This window comes from Phalangium opilio, unplaced genomic scaffold (assembly GCF_054372755.1).
Source record: "Phalangium opilio isolate 3A_F unplaced genomic scaffold, DU_Popi_V2 ptg000053l_1, whole genome shotgun sequence".
NCBI lineage: Eukaryota > Metazoa > Arthropoda > Arachnida > Opiliones > Phalangiidae > Phalangium > Phalangium opilio.
The window spans coordinates 440,457-468,093 of record NW_028324172.1 but is presented as its reverse complement, the minus strand read 5'-3'; the positions used below and the strand labels follow the sequence as shown (position 1 = coordinate 468,093).

Genomic DNA, 27,637 nt, shown 5'->3' with positions numbered 1-27,637 from the left:
CTAACATTATATCTTAAAAGGACGGGCTTTTTCTAAATATAAAAGGAAAAATATTAAAACAAAATAAATTATCTCTTAGTACAAAATAAATAGCATTTAATTAGTCTTAAAAATAATCAAGGACTGCTGCACCATCCGTCATTGGTTCAGTGGCGTCTGCTAAACCGAACCTACCTTTCTCTCAGCCTGTAAGAATTAAACCAATCCAGTAGGGGTAAGTGTTTCGATTTAGCAGAGGCCACTGAACCAATGGCGGATGGCGCAGTAGTCCTTGATTATTTTTAAGACGACTCAAATACTAATTCTTTTGAAATAAGAGATCTTTTTATTAATATTTTTCCTTTTGTACATAGAAGGGTATAATGTTTGTTACCTGAAATTTTCCTTTAATCGCACCATTCGTGTTGTTAAATGGCGTGACACGAAAAACCTAAGGCATATGTCAGAAACTCGTTCCTACAAAATATGTATTAAGGAAATTAATATTTAACGAGACGGTGTACGGTATTGAGTTAGGCTTTGAAAACTACAAGGAGCCTTTACAATTGAGATGAATTTCGTAGAGAAACAATGTGTGAAAATCAGACGCTTAATGTAGCCGCCAATGACGTAAGCACCTTAAATTTAGGTTAATTTTTCTAAAGTTCCCTTGTTTAATAATGTGTTTTAAATTAATTTCATGGCAACAGCACATAGCCTTCCGATTTCGGACCGAGAAAGACGGTAATCGCGAATTTAGCGGACGTAACTTCAATATCTTGCAAATTTTGTCCAAAATCCTATTTTTCAAGTATCCAAATTGCTTTTACGTGGAATTTTGAAATTGCACTTTCCTGGCGTTTAGGATATTTTACCCATAAAGCCTTTCGACCTTTTTCATTCAACATATTCAGTTTTGTTTTGCACCTGAAATTCCCCTGTTTATATAATATTTATTGCGTTGTTGTTCATATGTTGTGTATTCGATGTAGATTTGAAATTGTAACTCCTGAAGATGGCCAGTGGGGAGTGTGTAATCTAAGGGCCAATCATTGCACTGGACTTGTGGGAATGGTTGCACGAAAGGTACAATATATTTTTAGTTAAATAGAGATAAACAAATAGGAACTGGTTAATTAATCGGTTTACTCCCTAAAACCCTATGTTGGATTATTGCAATAACGAGATAAGTATCTTTATTCGACTCGTGGGTAAGCTTATAATGCCAGATATTTCGATAGTTTATCTTGCCTTATCTTTCGTACATCCTTCCTCTAAATTTCTAATTCCACCACCATGATTAATGTAAAGCTGTTACAGTTCTAGATTATAGTGACTTGCTAATGGCTTGAGATATTTTAACGATTTTGGAAGTTTCATTTTCCTTCGATTTAATTTTTAACTTCGATTTTAACGCTTTAATCATTGGTACTTTCACAGGAATCTAGAATGGCACTTTCAACATTAACTTTATCGCTGGATCGCAAACCATTTGTTGATTTTTCATATCCGTATTTCCAAGATGCAGTGACGTTTGTTACTAAAGCACCCAGCGTTAACAGAGTGACCAATACGTTCTTTCTATTTGAACCTTTGCAAACTGAAGTATTATCCCATTAAGTTAAGGATCAATTCTTATTATAAATAAATTTTTCTTTCTGGCAGGTTTGGATATTAATTTTTTCATTCTTGGCGACGATAATTTTGCTAATCAAATTTGCAACTTGGTCGTCCAAGGAAAATAACGTTTTCTGGATTATTGTGAAAATAACATTACGTCAAGGTTAGAATATCAATCATGAGTAACAAGTTATTCGAAAAAGAATAGTCTTCATTAGAAGTTTCTCTTTGAATTCGAAAGTAGGTAGAAAAGGAGAGTTCAAATTCACTTGGTATTCAATAGTATCGATGGTATCGATGGTATTCAATGGTATTCAATGGTATCGACGGTATCACGATGGTATCGACACCATTTTTTTCTCTGTGGCATTTTTTTTCTCGGCGCCATCTTGTTTTTCTCTGACGTCATTCTCGGCGCCATTTTTTCTTCTCGGTGGTATTTTCTTCTCGGCGCCATTTTGTTTTTATTTGGGCTCTGACGTCATCGTTTCTTCTCGGCTCCATTTTGTTTTTATTTGGGCGGGAAATTTGAAAATGTTAAGCCTTATCGGACTTCAATCAAGACCAAAGTTCATTGTGATTTTCAAAATCCTGAGTTTGCTGATAAGGCAAGCAAAGATTAGGATGTCATACTACAGTTATTATATAATAGGAACTGAACGTCTTATATACTAAGATATTTTGGGAATGGTGACAGACGGCATACATTCTGATTCAAACCTTAATATTAATTAATGTATACCATTAATAATAATTTTATTGCCTTAACAGGGTGCAACGCACGCTAACTTAAATAATTGTCGAAGAAAATAATTAATATTAATTACATTTATTTAAATATTTAAGAAAAACTGGAAATTCAAAACACTTCAAAACTTTGACACGAAATTTGAAATTGTTAAGCCTTTGCGTGGGTAATTTGAATCTCGGGTATAAAACCAAACCAAACCTAACCTATTCTAAGCCTATCGCACTGCGAATTTAAATCTCTACACTTATCCCCTAAGTTGATATTTTCAAATCTCGCGCCAAAGCGGAAATGGGATCGGAATTCCTGCTGTCTGTCCAAAATGTTTGTTTAAGAGACTCTAGTCGAACTCGGGATGAAGCCAATTAACTAATATATTTATATATATTGTTTAAATAAGCTACATATTCTAAGCATTTATTTAAGTGGGTGTTGCTTGTCTCCGAAACAAAACATACGAATAATAATAAGAAAACTTGGTAAGAACTGTTTGTAAATATAAGTTATTATAAGCTGAATATTAAGCCTCGGATCTCTCTGTTTACAGTATATGGTAGCCGATATGCAGCATTTCATCTATAAAATAAATTCAACTTACTATTTAAGACGAGGTGTATCTTTAAAACCATTCCGGAGGAGAATTAAAATGCTAAGACTGCTTTACACGTGGTGGTGGTTTGAAATATCTAGATACGTGAATAGACACGTTGCCGGCGATAAACAAGAACCGATAAGAATCTTTTATCGATAAGATATGTGTGGTAGGAAAATTTCCAGATAGTAAACTAGAACCATTTATCGATATGATATCTTTCCACGTGGCGTGGGTAAACTAGAACCGAAACTAGAACTGTTTATCAATATATTTCCACATGGCGGGGGTAAACCAGAACCGATAACCGATATCACTCACGCTATTTCCAAACTTATCGATCGAAACTAGAAATCTTATCGGGCTTATCGATGTCTTCATTGAGTGTTATCGGTCATATCAAAGGTCTCCGGTTTATCATGTATAAAAACTCGTGCACGTGGTGATAAGATCATTTTACGGCTAACCAAGCTCTCTCCAGCAACCAAAGTACCACAGCAGCGGAATTCAGCAACAGGAAACTCTACGTTATAATGTAAGTACACTCTCTGGAGTTTTCTCTATATCCATTATTCGGAATTAATTATATATAGAGCATGATTATAGTTATTAAAATCATTTAAAGAGATGGATTTAATTTGGTTCACTAAATGCGTATCTTTTTTTTCTTTTTTCTATAATTAGGGACACCTCCAATATCTTCGAAATTTCATCTGCAAAGTCAGTCACGGTTACGCCTGACTGTAAAGTTAGACTAGGCTTAACGGACGGTTCAACCGGCATCACGTTGACGGAGACTGAATATTATCAACTCTACGGAATGCGAGAGCAAGTGACCCACTATTTCCAGAATGATGATGCTACACCAGTATCTATGTCCTTTGATGGGTCGAACCTGAAACGTATCGAACTGAATATGTATCTGGATTGGAAAGTTCTCAACATTCGTGAGATGAAGGCAGGAAGTGGGTTAAACTATGGAACTCTCTACCCAACCAAAAACGGGTTCGCAATTGGAGCCACCCTTTGGGGGAAACTTTTGGAGAAACATGATCAAGTGGTAACCTTTCTAAACGCGGCCAAGCGAGTGTCCTCGGAGGTGAACGAAATTGTTCATCAGCAACTGACAAAATATATTAAAGAGGCCTGCAACGGTTGTATCATTTCCCATGGATCCCAGCTACAACACGAGTGTGTGACTATGGACTGGGCTGAACGTGTGAATATTCACTACGAAAATGCTGTTAATAATTTGGATATTAATTTAATTACCCAGTTGTTTAATAATTCAACATTTTTAAGTTTGGATTTTTGTAAAAGAATAGCTACAATAGTAGTATGTAATTCAAAACTTGGTTTGTGAATAAAACTGGAAAAATATTTAAGTGTTATCATTTATAATGAATAAATAGGATAGTTCAAATTAGGCCTAATTAATTACCCTTTAATTCGCCGCCATTAGGGTTTATAGTGAAATTTACCAATCTTTAAAACCCTGAATTTTGCAATATTCCAATACATAAGCCTAAGTAAATATAGATTCCATAAAGGTCATTTACCAATCTTAAAATACCTCGAACTTTGCAACATCCAAAATTCTATTCCTATGTAAATGTAGATAAAAGTTTACTAAATAAAGGTCATTTACCAATCTTCAAGACCCTGAACTTTGTAGTAATGCAAATTCTATTTCTAAATACACATAGATAGAAAAGATGATACTATAAAGGTCATCATCACTTTGGTAAAACACAAACATATGGAAAAACAAACATATGGAAAAATAAACAAATTGGGGTCAATTTTATTAAAATCAACATCTAAAGTATTGATAAGCAAACATGTAAAGTGATAAGCACCGGGGAAAGCAAAATGGGCATAGTTTTATTTAAACAGTAAATGAAGATATACTAGATAAATAGTAATCGAAGATCACTGATAAGCGAGCGAGATATAGAGATCAAAGGTTTATTATAAATGACGACATACCAGATAAAAAACTAAACATGTTGGTTTCGGTTTTGGTGAACTCTACCCTTTGTGGACTTGATTAGAATAGTATAAATAGCCGGGAATTTTATACATCAATACCATTCCTCAGCTAACCCCTGACAGAATACCACCAGTCTCTGAGAGATTTCTCCAGATAGTAAGTTTTCAGTTTATTTTATTTAAAGTTAAACTATACCAGTCATAATGGTTATGTGCGATATTTGCGGCGCTAAATATGCTAAGAATTGTAGTCTTCTTACACTGAGAGAAAAATTTACTGCTGAAATAACTGGAATATCCTGGCAGTAGTGAAGCCAGGACTTCCCAGTGAATTTTAAAGAAGTTCCAGTAAACCGAAATTACAGGATAATTCAGTTTTTTTACACCAAAATTATTTGTAATTTTTACAGGATGATATTTCTTAGTCAAACTGTATATTCTACAGGAAATCGTAGCTATTACAGTAGACAGCTCTGCCAAAATTACAGTAACTTAATTTGTAGTTTCTATGAATAGAAAGAGTGTTTTTAATGGTTCATATAGTAAAAATTACAGGAAATGAACTAGTAATATTTGCTGGTAAAAAGGGTAACATTATCAGAGTAACATGTGGAAATAACAAGAAATGAACAAGTAGTTTTTACTAGTACAAACATTGTTTTTAGTTGGATGACTTATAGAAACTACAGAAAATTATTCTGCAGTTTCTATTGGTAAAAAGAGCATTTTTAGCAGGATAACTTTTAAATACGACAAGAGCAGAACAAGTAATTTTTACTGGAAGAAAGTGGAATTTTAACAGTGTATCTTGTGAAAACGACAAGAGATGAGCCAGTTGTTTTTATAGTACATGCCTATTTTTAGTTGGATAGCTTGTAAAAACTACAGAACTGATTTTGTGATTATTATTGGTAAAAAGAGTAGGTTTAGCAGTAGATCTCGGAAAATTTATCAAAAGTAAGCTAGTACTGTTTACTGGTAGTAAGGGTACATTTTGTTGGAAGTGTCTTTAAAATTATAGGAAGAGAGCCAGCTGTTTTGGTTGGTAAAAAGGTAGTTTTTCATTAGGAATAGTTATTTATATGTTAAAAATTGAATGAAGTTTCACTGTATCAATTGGAGTTTTCAACTTCAGTTTGTGTATTCACTTATAGCCTTCCAACCATAAAGCGATGCATATGAACCTAATTGGTTATCCCTGGTATAATGTATAACTAAGCATGCCTCTAAGGTCGTTGGTTATTTATATCTTGTACCAAAAATGAATAGTTTAATTCCGGTAAATAATGAAGGCCATTTAAAATTCATACTTTTATTAATTAAAATATGAAAGGAAATGCTTATTTGCCAGGTTTTTTTCAGCCTGCTTTAAATTGGGTCCACATGAGTGGAGATAGTTTATTGAAAAGTCCAAGCGCTTTTGTGTTGACTGCATCCTTTGGGTTATCAGGGTTCAAATCCGCGATAAATCTGCAAGATTAATAATTCTATGAGACAGTATAAAAATATTTTAAACCATTGTCCCTATCTGGTCTAACTAAATATCACACCTTTGAAAAAACTCCAAAGTTGCAGAGCATTTCTTGGGATATTCGGTATTTGTTAAATAAAATACTCCAAAAAACATCGCAAGCGCTGTAGAAATATTTTCCCCAGGAATGTGGTCATTAAGAATGGTTCCTTCTGCTACAAGGACAAAACGTGATGCCTTGAGCAAACTTTCTCCTAAAAGAAAAGATAATTTGTGAAATAAAAATTCATTGTTTTTAGAAGGGCGTCAAATTGGAATCCGCGTCTCATACTTGGCAATAGACCAAATAGGGAAATTAAAGGAAATTGATTACATATTTTCAAATAACACATTTCAACTTGCGTTTATAATTGACTCGTTAATAAAGATATTGATTAAAGCTTACTTACAATATTCAAACTATTATTTATACTTATAAAATGTTCAGTTTTTTAGTATTATTCCAGGTTTGATTTTTTTTTCTGTTTTATTCGAATAGAAAATATAAATACCTATAACTATTAAAGTGGAAGAAGGTTCTTCCAGCTTTTTCAGAATATCCATTGAAATTTCAGTTCCTGGCTACAATTATTTAAAGAGTTCCATTAATAACCGTTTAGAAATAAAATCCAAAACACCCTAAATTTAGATAGCCTACTTCAATTATCGGGAAGATGCAGTTTGAATCCTCCTTAAAGTGATTCATGATCATTAGGATAATGGATCCTACCACTTCGACTTCTGTCCTCTTTTCTGTATCTTTTAAGGCTTCTATGGTTTTGACCATGAAGGCTTTCTTACTTCTCGAAAAAAATTGCAGAAATATGGAGCGTTTTTCCTTGAAAAAATCCTCAAATATTTGAAATATGTCTTTTCCAAGAAAAAGGTCCAAGTGAGCCTTCATTCCACTTATTTCAAATAGAAATGGCCAACGTGCTATTAGTTCTTTCAGTTCGGCACCTCCAATGATCTCTTTCCTTTGTAGTGGAAATGAAAGTCTCATTTTTGAATCTATTATGTCATTATCCGGATTTAATTCAAAACGCAATTGTTGCAGTTCTTTACGAATTCTTTCATTCATAGCCAAATCTTCTTTGCTTGTTTCAGGATTGTAATTAAATGACTCTATGCTAGTTAAATCCAAGCGCGGTTTCTTAAACTTTTTTACTTCCTTAACGCGAGGCATAACACCATATTCCTGTCTCGAAAGATAGTCCAAGCGATTGTAAAGTTGCTTCACGAATAATGTGTCTCCAAGCCCAATTACTTTATCACCAACTTTGTCAATCAAGGCATTTGGGAACCGTTTGGCAAATAAACTGGAAATTTTCCGCATACTATTGTATGAAGGTCTTACGGATTTCTTTATCGTGTCATCCACAAGTGTTCTCACTACAATGCCCCGGGCTTTTAAGCTGAGGGCCTTATTACTCATAAGCTCTCTTTGGACTGGCTTTGTGAAAATTTCTAGCCTAATTTTGTACGAAGCAATCCAGGATTCATTACCATATTCAACAGCCTAAAATATAATTACATTACTACACATTGAAAATAATTGTACGTTTTGAAACAATAGGCTATTACACTCTTAGAATGGGCTGAAAAGTTAAGTCTACGTAATATTTACCTGGCCAGTGGGTTCCTGGTTAAACGACAGTCCACTTGGTCCAGCCTCATTACTTAATACCAGCTCACTGTCATTATTAGAACTACTTCCTGATGAAGCTTCTTGACCCACCACAACACTTGTGTCTGAAATAAGAATTAAATATGAATGTTTACGAAAATGACTTCTCACATACGCGTCGGTGGTAACGTGGCCCATGGAAATGCCTCACCTAAATAATAAGAACTTACCATTTACATGCATGGTTTTATTGAGCTTCGCTTGCACATAACGTTTTAGTTTGCGCACTTGGATTGGTTTTAAAATTGAGTTTTTTAAATCATCTTCCGTCACATCTTGTATATCTTTCAACGCCGGTAGCAATTAAAACATTTGCCACTAGCTCTGCATCAGCTAATGACAGTGAAGGTATAGCTTTAACTATGAGACTTTTTAAACCCTCTTTAAGAGGGTTTTCCACGAAATGTTCCACGTTGTGAACGACTGCAGGAATTTGATTGAAGGGGCCTTCATCCATCTGAAATAAATTTTAAGATTTAAATATTTGTTTTTGTCGTCGGGCCCAAAATATAAATGGAAAATGGCGGGTATTGCGATACATGCAAAAATGCAAAGGATCATAATTTTCGCAATTTACAGTCATTCCTATAACAAAGGGACGTTTTAAAATAGTGGCGATTGGAGTAGTTTCTGTTAAAAAGACTAGTGAGCTGGAAGGGTTTTCGATTGCAAGCCATCGATAAGGTTATATCATACCTCAAGCATTTGTCAGCATGTCCGCTAGGAATGGTGAACACTGTGCTTGAGTGTAATTATTTTTTTTCCAAATATATCATAGCATGGCAATGGATAATAATCCGCCAGATCATTCAAATTGATAATCAAAGCACGATTTTTCTCGGTGACTTCAAAGACGTGTAGTTTTACACATCGCTTTGATTGAAACAAATGTACAAAGCATGAAACTTGATCAATTCCCGATTTGTATATGATCATTGTGTCTATGCGCCCAAATAGTAAATGATCATCTGAAGCTTCCACAATTACAAACAGTCCTTTTTCATAAAGTGTCCCTTTATAAAGTAGTTTTTTCAGAAACGTTGTGTTTTCTCTTTTTAAATTACAAATATCTATTTCTCGGTTCATATCATTAGATATTTCTCTTTTAATTAAATTCGAACTCGAGTAGCTAATTGAAGATGGAAATGGACTGCCAGCCAAAAAATATGCCTGTTGCATCTGGTGCTTTTGCGATAGAGTTTTCGTTATGTTCAGAAAGTTCTTGTTATTCTGGGCAAACTTCTTATAGACGTGGTGCTTGCTCTCAAATCGAAGCGTCCAAAGACGTATAAGCGGTCCATAATGAAGAATAAGTTCTGGGTAGTGTTCAAAAACGTAGTGGTGTTTGGCTTTTAAATTATAGTTGGGAAAACATTTCAAAAGGCCTTGCTTATACTCTCGTAATAATATAACAAGAAACGCAATTTCCAGTTTTGAAATTTTAGGAGCCATGACAATCTCCACTATTTTTTTTAATTGAAGATACAGGTCCCAAACAGGATCCGAAAATTCCCTAATCTTATCTTTAAAAATTATAGAAAATAACCTTAAAATACACCAAATCTGAGACGCATCCCCTGTTAATTTTTTTCCACCAGGTCTACCAGAACAGGGCTTATTGTTAACGTCTTTTCCTTTAAATTCGAATTGAGATATTTGCCAGTTATAATAGTTCCAAGAAAACCATTTTTTAACATTAATATAATATTTTAAAAACTGGTACAAATCGTAAGCAACAATCCCCTCAAATAGGTCATGGGCTACACATGGCGCTAATCCTGGGTTGCATACATGAAAATATTTAAGCTCATTTAAAATAGATTTCTTAACTATTCCATTATTTGATGTCATGTTTGGTTCAGAAGCTAGCTTTACAATACTATCATCGTAGTTCTTCGGGGATCTTTTTGTAAATGGGCCATCGGCATGAATTTCTTGAGCCGTAGCTAAGCAGTAACGGCATATGTGGCCGTGTGCAAAATTTTTTTGGAATCCTCCTATTTCGTGATTGCCCAGATTGTCTCCTACGAAACTACATACAAACACTTTATACCGTTTACCTCCAATAACTATCCCTTCAGTTTCTAAATCTTTCAAGTCGCTGACTAACTTCTTGAGACAGCTATTGGTGTCTTTGAAGTAGGAGTCCCTGCATAATAAAATTAGCTGAACGTGGTCAGTAGTAGATCGGAGCTCGGGTGGAATATTAATTAAAGTGTAATATATTCCTACAATCTTGTGGATGCACCTCGCAGATCCCAAAGGGTTTACAGTTTCAAACGCGTCTTGGAAGATTATTAGGTGTATGCAACTTCTGTAGTCTTCCATGTGCATATACTCTCCACTAAAAACTTCTCCGTCGCATACATCTTCTAGTATTTGATTCTGCCCATTGATAAACGTAGGTTTCGGAAAAAATAGTATTTTCGCTACTTCCACGTTAGATATTAATTTTGATAGTGAATCCTTCACTGGAACGTAATGGTAAAATTTTTTTTTCTTCCCGTTATCGTAGCCCAGGAAAACTGGAACTGGTGCAACATATTGCAATGAGTTTTTAACGTGCTTTTCCCGTTGATATATTGATTTAAATTTTTCATGAGTAGTTTCCAGTATATTAAAATTTGAAAATATATCAAGAACACGTGTTATGACATCATCGGCTATCCCCTGGTCGGCAAGATCCGAAAACAACTTGTTCTTGATGATGGATTTCTCCACATATTTCAAATTTGAAATTTCTTCTGCAATATACTGCACCGTGCTACAGGGCAAATATTTTACAGCTTGAAGTTTTAAGTAAAACATTCCCAAATTGTCTTCTAATCCTTTTTGCTCTAAGATTTCTTCTGACAAATCATCTTCATAATCTGCACATTCAAACCTCATTTCTTCTTCAGAATCAACAGCTTGGTTAGTTTGTGGTTGTAAATCCGTTTGGGTTATGCTAGGTTCGCTACGATCGAATCGTAATTCGTTCCTTTTTCTGTGTTTGCGACTAAAATGGCTTGACAATGATGATTTTGTTCTAAATTGAGTTGCTTTACATTGTGTCATCGGGCATGATACAGTGATCCCATTAATAATGTGCTCCTTAAGATGATCGCAGAAAGTTTTTAAAGAGATGGTAGCGCATTCAAAATTACAGTTTAAAATTTTGCATTTTAAAATTTCACTAGGAAACTGAGAAACCATGTCAGCATCGTTATTTAAGCTAATTTTCATTTCAGATTTGTGAGTTCGATGCGCGTGGCTTTTAAACGATCCAAAATTTGTGAATAACCTTCCACAACAATTAAAATATACTCGGTGCAAGTTTTTATGAGAAAAGCAGTGGTGAAAATATTTCTTATAAATGTTTGTGCTAAATTCACAACGTTCTAGACCACACTTGAAATCCATCATATCTGAAAATGTAAGTGGTATGGCTACATTACATCTCTTGATTTGGCCTTTTAGCAAATTTCTTTAAAGGTGCAAATTGATGAAAAATGTAGAGTTTCTACCCCCTTAAAGAGCGAGTGAAATGGCCAAACAACTATATTTTAATGGATTTAGACCAATAAAAGAATATCAAACCATTTAGATATAGGTTCAGATTTCACGGATAATTTAAAGCCCCTGACACGCAACAAATTCCACAACAACAACCTTGGCTAAACTGGCTATTTAAGAACGCCAAGAGTGGCCCCAAGGTAGTATTCTATGATGGGACCGTGTAGTTTTGGACATAAGAAACATTCAATAAACATGCAAGAATTAATTTAAAAATAAAAATTCGTCTTAGTTTCAATAAAATAACTAGTTTACAATTTGAAATAAGCTGGTTTAACGAAACTTTACGGTATAGACTAGGACCTGAGTCTTTACCTTTAATAAAATTTTAAATCGGTTATTAAATTTACTGTACCAACAGAAAAAGAGAAAGTTAAGAAGTTTAGGGCTAAATTCTTATCTAAAAAACTTCCAAAGGTTTAATTCATGCTTAATGAAATTGCTGTGCAACGCAAGTTCCTTTTTTTTAATATTTCCATTATAAATAGACGTAATTATTGTACGTGAGTTTAAAGAGTCAAAAGCACTATTGGCGAGATTAAGAATTGTTCCTATTTAAAAAAAAGGTTCGCTTTGACCCATTTCTATTCAAATATATTTGGAGTTGAATTTCAATATAACAAGGCGACCCAAGGGCTCGTAATAGTAGCCACATCGTACGAGTGAATAGCCCCTCTATACCTACCCTAATGAGTGGATAACCCCTCTATACCTTACCCTAATGAGTGAATAACGCTATCTTTGACAATGCTTAAATGATTTACCGTGCATAAAATCAGAGTGAATAGCCCCTCGATGCCCTACCCTAAACAGTGATAAAACTTCTGCCCGGTCGGTAAGAATTTAATATGCTTTTGCCTCTCCAACCGTGAAGTTATATCTCCTGGCCTCGGTTAAGATCATGACTCCTAGTTGGAGAGAGAGAGAGAGAGGGAGAGAGAGAGTTTTTTTGTTTTTCAAACTGAGAGAGAGAGAGGTATCACAGTGAATAGCACCTCGATGCCCTAAGAAAAATTATAACCCTCTAATCCTTACTTCAATAAATTTACTTACGTTATAATTGTAATATCTGGTGCCCCAAGCTAGTACCTTCTTTTAAAACTCTTCTCGATTTATGGAGAAATAGACGTAACTTCTAGTAATAAACACCACCTTTCCAAATATAACATCGGTATATAGTTCCTTTTGCTTTTTAAAAATCCCCCTCGATTTCTTTGAATTTTGAAATCGGGGGGGGGGTGAGATGAAAAGCGTGAAACCCTTATTGTTGACGGGTGACAGGAATTTTAAAGGGAGTATTAAACCTTCCATTTAAATTAAGCCAATACTAAATTTCTCTCTCTCTCTCTCTCTCTCTAGCTTTAAATATATCGAGCAAACGTAAACCACATTTCACAAAGCTTAACCTTACCTGTACAATTAAATGCATGCTTGCACTTACTATTATAATCACCATCCTTTTAAATACACGAACGAAAAATATCACCTCACCACAATTCTCTCACATTCACTCTCCCTTCAATGTCGAACGAAACGTTTTATAGAGCTATTTCAGTGGGGGAAAAACTTCGTCTGCTACGAAAATTGGGCCTGCCTTTGAGTGTAGGGCGGCCATTTTATGAGGGTTTTCTCTATGGGCAAATAGCATTGGTGACGTAGCCATTACCCCCTCTGAAATAGCTCTATACTGCCAAAGCAATAAAATAACCATTTCTTCGGTTAGCTCTGACTAACTATTTCTTTGGGTAACTCTGACCACATTCCAAATCGCGAAAAACTACTACCACGACCACGACCACAGGCTCGCGGGACAAACTAATAGCCTCATCGTATATATACGATGTGGCTAAAAATAAATTATAGGACTCATATTTATCACTTTATAGAGGGGCTCACTTAATATTTTTTTTTTTTTTTAAATTTCAACCTTTATGATCGGCCCCCGAAATTCATAGTCCAAAAAATGCTACAAAAAACAAACGACCTTCCGAAGAACTACAACTTGGCAAGGAGTATATATCTCTCCAAGCACGGGCTTTGACCACGGAGGTGTATTGTAGAAGGCGATAGTTTATAATCAATTAGTGTCTATTCCGTGAACACTAAATTAGAGCCATTTACTTAATGTATAATATCATGTCTTATTCCTTTAAGAGGTCTCTTGCCCGCAAAATTAATATTAAGTAATAATTAAAAAAAACTCTTACCTTGTGATTTTGACGAGGAAATTTCCGTGAAAGTTATTTGAAAGCCTACACGAAAACAAATCATTATAACATTACCTCGATCAAGGTGATAACTGCGATATAATTAAATCCATTTTCTTACCTTATAGCAGTGTTAAGAATTTTTAAATAAATCTTTGGAATATTGGTCTTTGTCAAACTTGTAGAAGAAGTCATATGAAAGAGTAGAGGGACGCGCATTCGCGTAGTGTTTGAGTTCGCTGTCCGCTGACACAAATGACCAAGGGGGGTGTTTTTTTGTGGAAAAGTACCCACTACTTTAAGAAATTTTGAAGCATCCCCCCTCCCCCAACCTTTCCTTTCATAAGCCTTTACACGGTTTAAAATAGGGAGTGTCACAAAAAAAAGAGTTTATTGAGAAAAATCGATAAAGGTTATCTACCTTAAGTTTCCGGCTATCCGCGCTTCGAAATACCTTTTTTTTTTAAAAAAAATATATCGTTTTGGCCCACAATATTTTTAAACGTAATACATTTGAATAAATTAACATTACTATTTTTTTAAACCATTAAAATCCATAAATCAAGAGGAAAAAAATTTCAGTTTAATTTAATAAGAGATAAGATAAACATTTTTAATATACTCTTTAAAATACCACACCCACACAAAATTCATATAATTTTTCCAATTTTCAGTAATTGATTTTAATTTTTAAGTAATTTAATAAACACGGAAAGCAGCACAGTGCAGCCTTAATATCCCGTAGGAAAGAATGTAGTTTCCGCTTTTGCTATTATATTGCGAATAGAATATTGATAGAAATTAAGTGCATTTTCAGGTGGAGTTTACCAAGTTTAATTTGTTGAAATTCGTAAATTTCAGCAAAAATCTAGTACCTAATTGTTTATTTCAAAATAGGAAACCCATATATGCCATCCTGTTCTCGGCAAAATCTCCTATTTTAATGTATTAACCAACGTTACTAAATTTGACATTCAACATTATTTTACTTAGCCGGTAGCCAACGTTGACATTAGTTTTGTTTTATTAATGGTTAGATTACTTTTAGCTAATGTCTGTTATAATCAAAGCGTAAGACATTTAAAGACGATGAAAAGCAAACGCGAGAGCTAGCATTGAAGGTAAATAGCACGAATTAAATCATCCCTGGGCTCAAGCAAAAAAAAAAAAAAAAAAATTGTACACGCTGGAACATAGATTATAGTACTTATAAAGCCAATAAACGTTATTGATGTACGTTTAAAAATGCTTGGACAGAGAGTTTTTTGAATTTATATGAACTTTAACACGCAGACGCCATCCAACATTGTAAAATATTTAAACAAAAAACAATTCCCAAATGGCCTATACAATCTATAAATCAACTAATTCCAACAGTATGCAGAAACGCGTGAACATACTCAAATATAAAATATGTCTTTGTCCCTTTTAAAACTGAAGTCTAGATTTGGTATGAACTACAATATTAGAGCCTCCACTTGATTTCCTACAGGAGCTACCGACGTCATTACTAAAAATGAGAATGTATCTTTGACCCTGTTAGAACTATAATATAATATAAGTAAAATCTACAGGTTTAAAATACATAAATATTTTTTACTGAATTTAATTGTGTTTTCTACGTAGGTATGCAGTGTTTTGAAAATACAGGAAAAACTATATTTTGAACCAGTGAAAAGTGCAGTTAAGACGCATGGATTAACTACATGTGAATACCTGTGAAACAAATTTATAAGATAGAACTTGAATATATTACAGAAACGAGCAACGTTTTAAAATTACAGGAAAACTTGCTTTTGGTCCCTGTAAAAACTTCAGGAAAATCATAGATTTCTCAGAACTTTCCCGTAAATCCAAATTACCCTGCTTTACTGTAAAATTTTCCTGTAGAAACCGCGGTTATTTCTCTCAGTGTAGACATAAACGCGAAAAACATGAAAACATTAGTTTTCCATGCTCCGTCTGCCCGCAAACGTTTATTAGACGTGATATTCTAAATAATCACGTAGCTAGGAAGCATAGTAATATAGTCCCAAGTCGCCAGGTCACGAGCCAAGCGTGAGGCTGAAGGTGTTAGCGATGTCTTAGTTAAAAGATCTAAGCCCGCTACATCCGAACCCTCCACGTCCACCGCCGAAACCCAACCAAGTCGCCAGTCACGAGCGAAGCGTCAGGCTGAAGGTGTTAGCGATGTCTTAGTTAAACGATCTAAGCCCGCTACATCCGAACCCTCCACGTCCACCGCCGAAACCCAAGACGATCCCGAAAGTTCCATGCTCGCCTTGAGTGCCCAAGAAAATGCCGATATCCACGCTTTCATTGATGGGATTGATGAGCCTGACCACGACCTCACCCTGGAACCCCTGAGCACCCAAGAGAACGCCGATATCCATTCTTTCATGGACGGAGTTAATGGACCAGAACCCTCCCTGGAACCTCTGAGCACACAGGAGAACGCCAATCTCCACGCATTCATGGCGAATTTTGAGGAAGCGGAAGAGGCACAACGACCAGAGCCAATCATCGCCACACCGCCAAACAACCCCGTCCTCGATACTTTGGAGGAATTACAAGTCTTGGGACACGCGATTTTTTGCGGACGGATAACACCATCAGCTATTGAAACGGACGTTGAAGGGTTAGTTAATCGCCACCGCGCATTAATCGAGAACTATTTACAAAATAAGTTAAATCGGGATCACGGGATCAAGTGGTACATTTCAGTTCGCGCGCGCTATACTCGGGAATTAGCGAACGAGGCTCAAGAGGTCGAGTTTCTAGCTTATCATAATAGTCGGACTCAACAAACCATTTCCGGAGACATTATTCCTAAACAGTTAGATTCTTGCGTGACCGGTATAAAAAATCAAATTGATGAATTTCAAAACACTGGTAGTGGTTGGGTGTTAGACAAGATTTTATTTCTTCAAGTGAACATTATATCGTATTTACCGTTAGTCGGAGGAACTTTTATTGAACTACCCAAGAAACTTGCCCAAAAAAGAGCGCTGATAAATGTTAAGAACAACGACAACCGATGCTTTCTATGGTCTATACTAGCTCATCTTCACCCCGTAGCACCTAATGATAACCCCTCCCGAGTGCAAAAATATGTAGAGTTTCAAGATGAGTTAAATTTAACCGGGGTAACGTTCCCATTCGAACTTAGTGTCGCTAGAATGGAAAAGTTTGAGCGCAAAAACAATTTATCAATAAACGTGTTTTGTTACGAAAACGAAGTTTTCCCGCGCTTCATTAGCACAAATCGGGTAGAAAAGCATCGTCAAATAGACCTCCTTCTCATAACGAAAGGTGAAACCAAACATTATTGCCTTATTCGGCACTTAAGTAGACTTCTAAGTGATTTTACGGGACACAATGGCGCGACTCATTATTGCCGGTATTGTTTACACCGACTTTCGGGTCCCGATTCCGAAACGCGAAGGGACGAACACGTCATTGACTGCAGTATACATGGACCCCAAAAAATCATCATGCCGACCAAGGATCCCGTCTTAGAATTTAAGAACTATGGATGGTGTGAAAAAGTAAGATATTCATTATTACTTTAATTGATTAGGTTTATAAATTGTGTCAATCGAGGTGGTTATTAAAATTTGCTAATTAATTTTCACAGTTGAAGTACGTAATATTCGCGGACTTCGAAGCGATTCTACCGAAAATCGCCACATGCATGCCCGATTCTACACTCTCCTCAACGACACGGTTAACAAGCCACATCGCTTGCGGCTTTAGCTACGTAGTCGTGGGACCTGATGGGAAACCGTCCAAGCCAGTCACGTACCGCGGGGAAGATGCTGCCTCGAAATTCCTTGAAAATCTCCTGGCTGAACAGGATGTTTTAACGGAAAAGCTGAAGGATATTGAGCCAATGAATCTATCACGAGCGGACGTTGCCAACTTCAATGCTGCCACATCTTGCTACGTTTGTGGCGACGCTTTTACGGTGAACAACTGTAAAGTTCGTGACCACGACCACTCAAGCGGAGCGTATCGAGGAGCCGCCCATAACACCTGTAACTTAAAGCTGAAAACGCCCAAATTCATCCCCGTTTTTCTGCATAATTTATCCCGGTACGACGCACATCTAATAATGGAAAAAATCGGATTAGTGAAGAACCAGGTCATCCAGTGTATCCCGTCAAACTCGGAAACGTACATCTCCTTCAGTTTGGGAAATTTGAGGTTTTTGGACACGGTACGGTTTATGCCAGCATCATTGGAAGAACTCGCCAAAAACCTGGCCAACGGTGGAATTGACAAGTTCACGTGCATGAAGGAGCTTTACACCCCCGAGGAAGTTCAGCTTCTGTTACGGAAGCAGGTTTACCCGTACAACTATATGGACAACGTCGCGAAATTCGCCGAAAGAAACCTTCCCGCTCAAGACGAATTTTACAACAGTCTGACTGACGAACACATCACCGCCGAAGACTACCAACACGCCCAAAACGTTTGGGATAAATTTAAAATCGAAAATCTTGGTAAGTTTCATTTTTGCTCATCTTTGTTAGGTTAGGTTAGGTTAGGTTTTAACGTATAATTTCTTCTATTAGGTGGTTATCACGATCTCTATGTACAGTCCGACGTTCTCCTGCTAGCGGATATCTTCCAAAACTTCAGGACAATGTGCCTGGAGTATTACAAATTAGATTGCGCGCATGCTTTTACGGGTCCCGGGTTCGCGTGGGAAAGCGCACTGTCTATGACAAAGGTGAAATTAGACCTTTTAACCGACCCCAACATGCACCTTTTTATAGAAAAGGGAATTAGAGGGGGAGTCTCCATGATTAGTCATCGATTAGCGCAGGCTAATAATAAGGACCTACCGGAAACGCACGACACTCAGAAACCCAGCAGCTACATTACATACCTTGGTAAGAATATTTTTAATATTTTCTGTCGTATAAATATTTATGCCTCGCTTATAAACTAACTTATGTTTCTATTCTCTCACTCCAGACTGCATCAATCTCTATGGCACAGTAATGTGCGATTTCCTCCCGATGGGTGATTTCAAATGGATTCAACCCTGCCACGACTTCACCCAGGAGATAATCCTAAACCATCCCGATGACGACAATGTGGGATACATCCTCGAGGTGGACTTGGAGTATCCTCAACATTTACACGACGCCCACAACTGCTATCCTCTCGCACCCGAAAGACGGGTCATTACTACCGCTGAACTCTCCCCGTATTCAAAGGACCAATTACGGGAACTCGGATTGAAAGAAACGGACAGCTGTCCCAAGCTGGTGCCATCCCTATACGCCAAGGAGAAATACGTGCTCCACTACCGAAACTTGAAGTACTACCTGGCGAAAGGACTTCTGATCAGTAAAATACATCGAATTCTAACCTTCAAACAAGGAGCGTGGTTGAAACCTTTCATAGACTTTAACACGGACAAGAGGAAGGCAGCGACTAACGAATTTGAAAAGTCCTTTTTTAAATTAATGAATAACAGCGTATATGGTATGTACTATTAACCTAACCTAACCTTACCTAACCTAGAATGACTTTAGAAATTAAATGTGCTATTCTTTTTTTTTCTCTCTCTCTCTCTACAGGTAAAACCATGGAGAACCTCAGGAGCAGGATCGATTTCACCCTGGTGAACACTCCCGAGCGTGCCATAAAGATGGCTAGTTCCCCGGCATTCGAACGTTTCACGCTATTCAAGAACGATTTAGTGGGAATTCATCGAGTGCAGAAGACGTTAACCCTCAATCGACCAATCTACACCGGATTCACCGTACTGGACCTATCCAAGTTGCTAATGTACGAGTTCCATTATGACGTCATCAGAAAGCAGTACGGAGACCGGGCCAAGTTATTGTTCACCGACACGGACTCCTTGACGTACCATATCGAGACTCCCGACCTATACCAGGACTTTGCCGAGAAGAGCGAAATGTATGATTTCTCCGGATACCCCAAAAACCACCGCCTCTTCAGTGAAGAAAATAAGAAAAAGCTGGGGAAATTCAAGGACGAATTAGACGGCGTACCCATCTTGGACTTTTGCGGGCTTCGACCTAAAATGTATTCCATCATGTCCGCCAAAGGAGAGAAGAAGACGGCCAAGGGGATATGTCGCCGAGTCGTTAAAAAGAAACTACGCTTCATACAGTACAAGGAATGCCTTCTCAACCGTCAACTCACCATGGCGGAGATGAAACGTATAACCAGCAACAAGCACGAACTACACACCGTGAGACAGACGAAGTTATGCCTCAATCCCTGTGATGACAAGCGTTTTATCATTGACGGAATATCCACATACGCACACGGACACTACAAAATTTAACCGGGGGTGGTGGCCCTCCACGCGGCGCGGTTCCAGTACTTCCGGCGCGGTTCCAGTACGGCGCGAATCAACACGCGGCGCGCGCGATTTAAAATATTATTTATTTATTTATTTTTTTTATATGAAAAATGAAAGTACAAATTTTAAAAATAAAATTTTATTGAAAACTTTTTATACATAAATTCCGATATCATCTTATCATTTAAACACTTATCTTTTCCAAATCTAGAGCATATATCTCTTATTTTAATAGCCCTACACCTATATAGAGCGAAATATACACAAAAACCTCCGCAAGTCCTACTTTTATTGTCTTGAAGTTGTTTCGAATTAAAAGTTACAGTCACGCTATTTCTTTCAACGAAATTGTTAAACTTAAACATGTCAGGAGGGTTTCCGAAACTGTCAAAGAACTCTGTGTTCCGGTTTCGAGAAAAATAGATAATAGTCCAATGTTCTCCGTCGGTATTTGATAATCCAGTGTTTACAATATACAGAGAGGGAAAAGTCTTTACGGTTTTCGGTAAAGTATCTGCGGCGAAAACTCCGCGAAATAACCCCTTGGTGAATTTATCACTTCGCATAATTCTAGTTAATTGTCTAGTGTCCATATTTAGTTGTAATCGTAAATAACAGTCCTATTCTTATCAATTTCTACCAAATTCTGAAACTCAGAGTAATACAAAACCGTGACGGTCTGGGGCAAGTCTTTAGCGAATTTTAATTCCAGACGCAAGTTACCGTTTCTTATCAATTGAAATTGGGAGGACGAACTGCTGAGGTCGGGACTCAAATCAAAAGCAAATATACAATTTCCATTAGGGTATTCATCCCGCGAAATATAGTTCCCCTCGTCCAATAACCATTGAGAGGTTTGGGTAAAGAGATTGGTATAAGACCTAATATATTGACCGCCAGCAAAGTTCGGAGTGAGGGGTTTATGAGGGACGCTAGCCCCGTCCAGATACAAGGCAATATGATTTAAATCAAAATGTTTAAAATTAAAGGGGGACTTTTTGTATTCACCTAAATAAGCATTCTGGTCTACCAGAGCGAAAAGTACCCTTTTAGGTAGTTGATCCATGAATAAATTATCTCTAACACATATTTTTGTACCGCTGTTACCCCAGTAGCACAAGCCTTCCGCATAACAGTCGCTTAAAGGTCGAATAGTCGGTTTACGGTCCAGTCAGCTGTACCATGCTTATTTCGATACTTTTCCGACTCATGAAGCCGACTACTTCTTTTAGTTGGCAATGCCGACATCTATCTGACAGTTGTAACAGAGATGGTTTAAAGTAGGCTTGCCTACCGTCTAGAAAATTTCAACTTATTTTTTGCCAATTGATTACCGACTCTCTCGTGCTAGTCGGTATTGTGACGTTTAAGAAGAGTAAAATTAAAAGCAAAGTTATGCTTAGGCCGTTTAGTAACCGACATTTATCCGACAGTTGGAACTGTGGTGGTTTGAAGTAGGCTTGCCTACCGTCCTAAACATGTAACCCACTTTTGCCAATTGATTACCAACTCCTTCCCGCTAGTCGGTATGGTCACGTTATAAAAGAGTAAAATGAAAAACGAAGTTGTTGTATAGGCCTTTTTCCGTGGGACGGTTTTTTTGACTTTTACTATTCCGCATATGCCACCAAATTTTTTTGTTATAAATTTAACTTATACTATATTTCGACCCACAAGCAGAAGTTGAAAATACTATATTTTTGGCAACACTAGAAACATAACGTTACAAAAAAACTGCAAAGCAAGAAAACACATCTGATTTTCTAGTTTGAATTTTCCCTCCTGTAATTTCTCGGGTCAGGTGACACGCCTCTGTTCTATTGGCGTAACTAAGATAACGCCATGCACGCCATCATCGAAGAGGGCGCTGCTAGTGCGAAAGTAAGTTAGCCTTTCCAGTATCTCTGACGCGGCTGGGTCGTTAGAATGTTTAAACGAGATTTTTGTGGTCGAAAATGATTAGTTCTTGGTTTGCTAACTTTTAATTTCATCGCTAAGGTTCTTTGTCACACTATATAAACTAGAAACGTCTTCGTTTGTCACGTAAGGTTTGAATTTTGTTATTGATTTATCAATTTATCTACTTTTTAGAGCCAGTTTTATGCATAAGCCTCTGCTTTTTTACCTAGCTTCTCATCTGCTGGGAACCACACCCCTATAAAGTGAAACCAAAACTTAAACGTTTATGTATACCTTCAGTTTCTTTGTTTGAATATAAAAAAAGCAAGTGCTTTGGGGGCTTGGAAATCAAAAACCTTATATATTAAAGATTTTTGGTTGTGAAAATAATACTGAATTCCAAAATAGATCTCAATTTGTTTTAGTTACAGAATTTTTTTGCGGTTTCAAACATTTTAAGAGAAAAATGTGTGAAATAATACCCTTTAGAATTGTATGTTTTTCTTTTTTCTTAAAAAAATCTGTAAGTGTATATCAGGGTTGCCACAGTACCTGGATATCCTGGAAAAGTCAGGGAATTTAAAAATGGGCCAAAAGGTCAGGGAAAAGTCGGGAAATTTTAAAAATTTTAGCAAATTCTGGGAACTTGATTTTAGTGGGTAAAAGTATTTATTGAAAGAGTAATGAAAGTTTCTCCTTATCCTCTCTTAACACAGAAAACTCCATGAGCAATCCTTAAAAATGTCTAGAATTGTTTTTATAAAGTAAATGCCTTCAAAAAAGCTCTTAAGACTGTTATTTATAGTTAAAATGATTCTTATTCATTTTGGTGCAACAAATACATTGGAAAACTTAATGTAGAGAGTTTATTTAATTATAAGCACTTAAAACGTGCTGTAAAAATTTACCCTACCGCCCTAAAAGGTCTGGGATTTTCATTGAAAATGTATTAAAGAAATTTCAATACTTGGTATCAGTATCCTTTACTATAAGCGAATGAAGCCTCGAGTTAAGGCTTGATCGTCGTAAAAGCGTCGGACCTCTTGCTGACAGGCGGTTAAGTCGACTCTCAAACGTGTTGGTTGAGGGTCGTATTTCATTCGTGTCGTAACAGTCGGTAAACCAGTGGGCCGTCGTCCCACCGGGCGGACATTTCGATTCTCAAACCCTTACTCTACCAGCCCTTTACCGACGATTTACCGTTCCTATACTAAAAAGTCGCGAAATCGTCGGATTGAGCGCGGCTTTAGGTAGGCATAATGACGCCTACCTATAGTCGGCCAACAGTCGTTTTATAGTCGCCTCATAACAGTCTGAAAACCGGCGGGCCGTCGTCCCGCCGGGCGGACATTTCGACTCTCAAACCCTTACTCTACCAGCCCTTTACCGACGATTTACCGTTCCTATACTAAAAAGCCGCGAAATCGTCGGATTGAGCGCGGCTTTAGGTAGGCATAATGACGCCGAAATATAGTCGGCCAACAGTCGTTTTATAGTAGCCTCAAAACCGTAGGAAAACCGGCGGGCCATCGTCCCTCCAGGCGGACATTTCGACTTTCAAACCATTACTCTCCCGACTTATTAGTGACTTTTTACCAACTCGTCGGTAACACACAAAGCCGACCATGTAGGCCCTGCGTCGGCAGTGCTACTGGGGTAATAGAAAAGGAGTTACACTCTGTGCGAATAATGGGGTATTTCATAGTTGCCACTTCGAGGCATTTGGCGTGGGCTATAAGCACTTCCGAGGGCAATTTTACTTTACGTACATAGAGAGATGCCATCTCGTAAACCACTTTCCATTTAACCGCGCCTTCCGCGTGTATGCAAAATTCGTTTGGACTTTTAACAAACTTGAATTTAAGATCCGTCATATTTGGAATGTAACGTGATTGTTGACACAAATCCAAGTGTACAGTTCCGATCATATCGATCGTACCACTTTTAGCGAAAGCCGCCCTCGACTTAAAACCCTCGTTCTCGGCAAAGACGTCAAATTTACCGGCCGTGTCTTTGTAAAACCAAGAACTAGTAAGAAAACTAGTTTTGGCCGGTCCTCCAAATGTTACAGCCGTTTGAAACAAGGCCTTGTAAGGGTAGTTTTGCGGTGACGGTGTCACGGATCTCTCCTGCATCGAAAGGTGTACTTCGCTGAATAGACTATGGTGAAACAGATTGACGGGTCCCACATTTTCCGCTGCCGCCGGTAATGTAGTTCCATCGGCGGGATTAACGATCCTAACTTGAAAATGCGTCAATGTCTTAGACATGTCCAAGTAAGCGTCGGTACTGCCGGCCACGGAGAACGTGATGGTGGAATTTTCGTTAATGTTAGAGATTGGGCTGTATTCGACCCATTCTCCACTCAAAATACTGGTATTGGTTAGAGGTACGTTGAAAAGTTCAACTTCCGAACTGACGGATCCATGCGAATCGGGGTGAATGTGCGCCATTATATTTTAGAAAAAATATCAGGCCGTTTAAAAGATGGTGCTTTCCGCTTCCTTCTCACGACTGAACTGACTAGGGGTTTGGTTTTGCGCTTCCTTTTATTACCACTTCCCGTCATTTTTCGAATTTCTTCCGCCGCGCTGAGGGCTACGTCTTTCGCAGCGACTTTACCGTGGGTCTTTACGGATGATCTTATAGGAATACCGCTAGCCACGTCGCTCGCGACCTTTGCACCCGTATTTAAAAACTTTTTCCCAAGGAATATAGCCCCCTTTTTAATTAGTGGCATGGCTCGACGAAAAGCAGAGGCTATAAAATTCCCTAAACCGTAACCGACGTGTTGCGACGGAACACCCCTGTACACAGCCAAAGAACCACCTAACTGTGAGTGAAAGTGCTTATAGAAATCAACTCTTGATCCATGTCCAATCTGGTTCAGAAAATGGTGATCGTAATCCGATTGGGACATTTTCCTACTCGTGACGCGTTTCCTTTAACGCTCTAAATGCAAATGATACGTGAATCACCATCACTTTCTTATTTATAATGGCGTCCACATTCTACGAGGCCTAAAGTGTAAGGTCACGTGAAGTCTTCCTCGCTCGAAATGCACGGGAATACCGAGCTCGCTCATAATGTTAACCTCAATCGACTGGAAAGTGTTACTAGCAACGGGAAGGTAGTGCGGTCTGGGAAAGTCTTTATCTACCGTCTCACCATCATTACCCTGTATGCTCACGATTCTGAGCAAAGGTACGTGCACATCTCCAACCGGTCTACTTTCGACTATGTCCGAATAAACAAAGAGAGAATGGAGACCCGCGTCCAAGTCCACGGGGTACGCAGCTGTTCTAGAGTAAACAAAGGTCGAGGTTTTCGATGGGTCTTTTGAAAAACCCAGCATAACGGCGAGTTGTCCCGGTATAGTTAACATGTAATTATCTGCCACGGAAATTTCCACACGGCGTATACGTCGAATGTAACTGAAACTATACTTGGCATTCGAAGGGCTTTCGGACTCTATGATATCGTCATCATCGCCGACGTGGTTTTTAAGAATAGTCATATCCGAAACGCCATCCTCGTCGTAATTAAGTTGCTCTAGGAGATCCTCTATATTTCCATAATACCCTGCGGGTAATTCCACCATTCTAGAATAGGACAGATCCTTCCCAATACCGGTGAGCGTGGACGTGCACGTAACGTTCATGTTATTCCAAGTGTGTGGATATGAAATTTCCGCTAGGCCGACCTCATACTGTCCTTGTAATTTTACTGGTTCGGGCAGATAAGTCCTAAATTTACTTCTCGTATTATCGGGGAAATATCCCATCGACGAATCGGAAGGTAGAGTAACGTAAAAACTCATGCTATATCTATTTCCTGAACCCAACTATCGAAGGACGGTGGATAACCTTTCCAACGAACTAATCTCTCTAGTGTCCCGTCTGGTCTGCGACGTTTCCGCAGGATCTTTTCTATTTTAAACACGCTGGTACTTAGGTCTTTCCCAATTTTCTGTAGTTGTTCCTTGTAAAAAATTCCAGTAATGGGGTCGGAATTCAAGTCATGGATCTTATATACCGGCGGACTTCGAGGTAATCTCTCCGCTATTTTAAAGAGTTCTTCCGTCCATGTAGGTAAATATCCTTTCTCAAAGATATTCTTATGCTTGCTTATGCGAACCACATCGCCAACATCAAAGGGATACTTTAAAGGGGGTGAAAAGTTTACTCCCCCATAGAGGTTTTCCCAGACGCGTTTCGAGGTTTCCGTGGTGACTTCAATCGGTTTGCATTTTATGGACCGATGATAATTGTTATTATAGGCCCACACCAAATCTTTTAGCACGTCAATGTACTTTAAGGTGTTATTTTCCGTAAAGTAACGATACATACGACTCTTTAGAGTCCTATTGAACCTCTCGACTACCGTAGCTTTTTGCTCGGAATCAGGGGCGAAGAACTCTATCCCTCTTCTTTTTCATTCACGTTGAATGTCCTTGCAAATAAACTCATTTCCATGATCGCTTTGCACCCTCTTAGGTGACCGACCAGACTCTAGAACCGTCTTAAATGCAGAAAGAATGGTTGGCCCTTTCTTGTCCTTGGTCGCTACCACAAAAGCGTACTTACTGAAAACGTCTATGCAACAGAGAAGGTACCGGAAACCCTTATTATGACGAGCTACGCTTTTCAAATCCGCCAAATCAATCTGCCACTGTTCGTCGACTCCATACACAATTGTTCTATTTCTTGGGAAATTTTTCCTAGCACTCTTGTGTAGAGTATACGTATCTTGAGTTTTCAGGAAATTTTCAACCTCTTTCAACGAAACATTTAATCCCCGCTCTTTAGCCGCTCTATATAAACCCTGCACACTACCATAGGAACCCGGGTCGGACACATTAGAATAAATATCTTTTAAGCTATCCATTAAAAGTGCAATTCAGGGAATTTTGATAATGCCAGAAGAGAAAATCACTAACTTCTATAATTATTATAATAAAAATTATTAATATAACGCTTAAGACTTTAGGATAGTTAAAAAATGACTCGGGTAAACTAGTTAACAGGCTGAAAGCAGCCACCTGGCTATCACAACCTTCCATGGCTTAATACTTTAATCAAATGAAACAAAAATCATAAATGAAACATATTTTATTCAGTATGACAAAAATATTACAAACAAATCCAATCTCTGAAACCCTCACCATCCATTGACTCGGAAGCTAACTTAAATTCATCAAATTCCTTCTTTTCACGCTTTTCGGGAGGGCCCAAATCACTTTTTCTAAGTTTAATTAAAGTTCTGGGAACATTAGAGTTATATAAAAGTTCGTAAAACTGGTCAGAACCACAGACGGGGGTCTTTTTCCTCAATTTCACAGCGGTATACGCTAATAAGTCTACTATATTAGAACCGATTATTCTACGCTTCTCATAAATTAATTCACCGGCGTCCGTCCATTTTATATCGGATGCGAGTTCCATCCACTTGTACAGGTTTAAACAATCAGTCGCAGTATAGGCTGGAACCGATGAT

General features: G+C 37.7%; 6 protein-coding genes across 8 annotated transcripts; 2 read left to right on the top strand and 4 right to left on the bottom strand.

Moving 5' to 3' along the window:
- The first annotated feature begins 2,530 nt into the window (after positions 1-2,530).
- LOC149672235 (uncharacterized) lies at positions 2,531-4,317 on the top strand. Of its 2 annotated transcripts, XM_089840103.1 has the most exons (3): positions 2,531-3,108; positions 3,184-3,474; positions 3,624-4,317. In XM_089840103.1, coding segments are annotated over exons 2-3 (681 nt in total). In that variant the 5' UTR covers positions 2,531-3,108; positions 3,184-3,472; the 3' UTR covers positions 4,303-4,317. The 2 variants fall into 2 exon arrangements, with proteins under 2 accessions (XP_089696229.1, XP_089696228.1); XM_089840102.1 differs by having other exon boundaries at positions 2,531-3,474.
- Positions 4,318-6,227: 1,910 nt separating this feature from the next.
- Positions 6,228-8,409, bottom strand: LOC149672234 (uncharacterized). Its single transcript, XM_089840101.1, has 6 exons — positions 8,299-8,409; positions 8,069-8,193; positions 7,100-7,960; positions 6,954-7,023; positions 6,482-6,656; positions 6,228-6,401 (listed from the first exon to the last, which is right to left on the bottom strand). Exons 1-6 carry the CDS (start codon positions 8,309-8,311, stop codon positions 6,290-6,292), a joined length of 1,356 nt encoding a protein of 451 aa, XP_089696227.1. The 5' UTR covers positions 8,312-8,409; the 3' UTR covers positions 6,228-6,289.
- Positions 8,410-8,451: 42 nt separating this feature from the next.
- On the bottom strand, positions 8,452-14,131 carry LOC149672233 (uncharacterized). Of its 2 annotated transcripts, XM_089840100.1 has the most exons (4): positions 14,012-14,131; positions 13,891-13,935; positions 8,825-11,535; positions 8,452-8,585 (listed from the first exon to the last, which is right to left on the bottom strand). In XM_089840100.1, exon 3 carries the CDS (start codon positions 11,531-11,533, stop codon positions 8,849-8,851), a length of 2,685 nt encoding a protein of 894 aa, XP_089696226.1. In that variant the 5' UTR covers positions 11,534-11,535; positions 13,891-13,935; positions 14,012-14,131; the 3' UTR covers positions 8,452-8,585; positions 8,825-8,848. The 2 variants fall into 2 exon arrangements, with proteins under 2 accessions (XP_089696226.1, XP_089696225.1); XM_089840099.1 differs by lacking the exon at positions 8,452-8,585 and having other exon boundaries at positions 8,761-11,535.
- Positions 14,132-18,915: 4,784 nt separating this feature from the next.
- On the top strand, positions 18,916-20,306 carry LOC149672232 (uncharacterized). The gene is made up of 2 exons (XM_089840266.1): positions 18,916-19,389; positions 19,485-20,306. Exons 1-2 carry the CDS (start codon positions 18,918-18,920, stop codon positions 20,222-20,224), a joined length of 1,212 nt encoding a protein of 403 aa, XP_089696392.1. The 5' UTR covers positions 18,916-18,917; the 3' UTR covers positions 20,225-20,306.
- A 531-nt stretch (positions 20,307-20,837) lies between these two features.
- Positions 20,838-24,594, bottom strand: LOC149672231 (uncharacterized protein F54H12.2-like). The gene is made up of 2 exons (XM_089840135.1): positions 23,817-24,594; positions 20,838-21,364 (listed from the first exon to the last, which is right to left on the bottom strand). The coding sequence occupies exons 1-2, from the start codon at positions 24,592-24,594 to the stop codon at positions 20,838-20,840; spliced, it is 1,305 nt and encodes a 434-aa protein (XP_089696261.1).
- Positions 24,595-25,957: 1,363 nt separating this feature from the next.
- Positions 25,958-26,488, bottom strand: LOC149672230 (uncharacterized). Its single transcript, XM_089840134.1, has one exon. It carries the CDS (start codon positions 26,486-26,488, stop codon positions 25,958-25,960), a length of 531 nt encoding a protein of 176 aa, XP_089696260.1.
- Between the last annotated feature and the right edge of the window lie 1,149 nt (positions 26,489-27,637).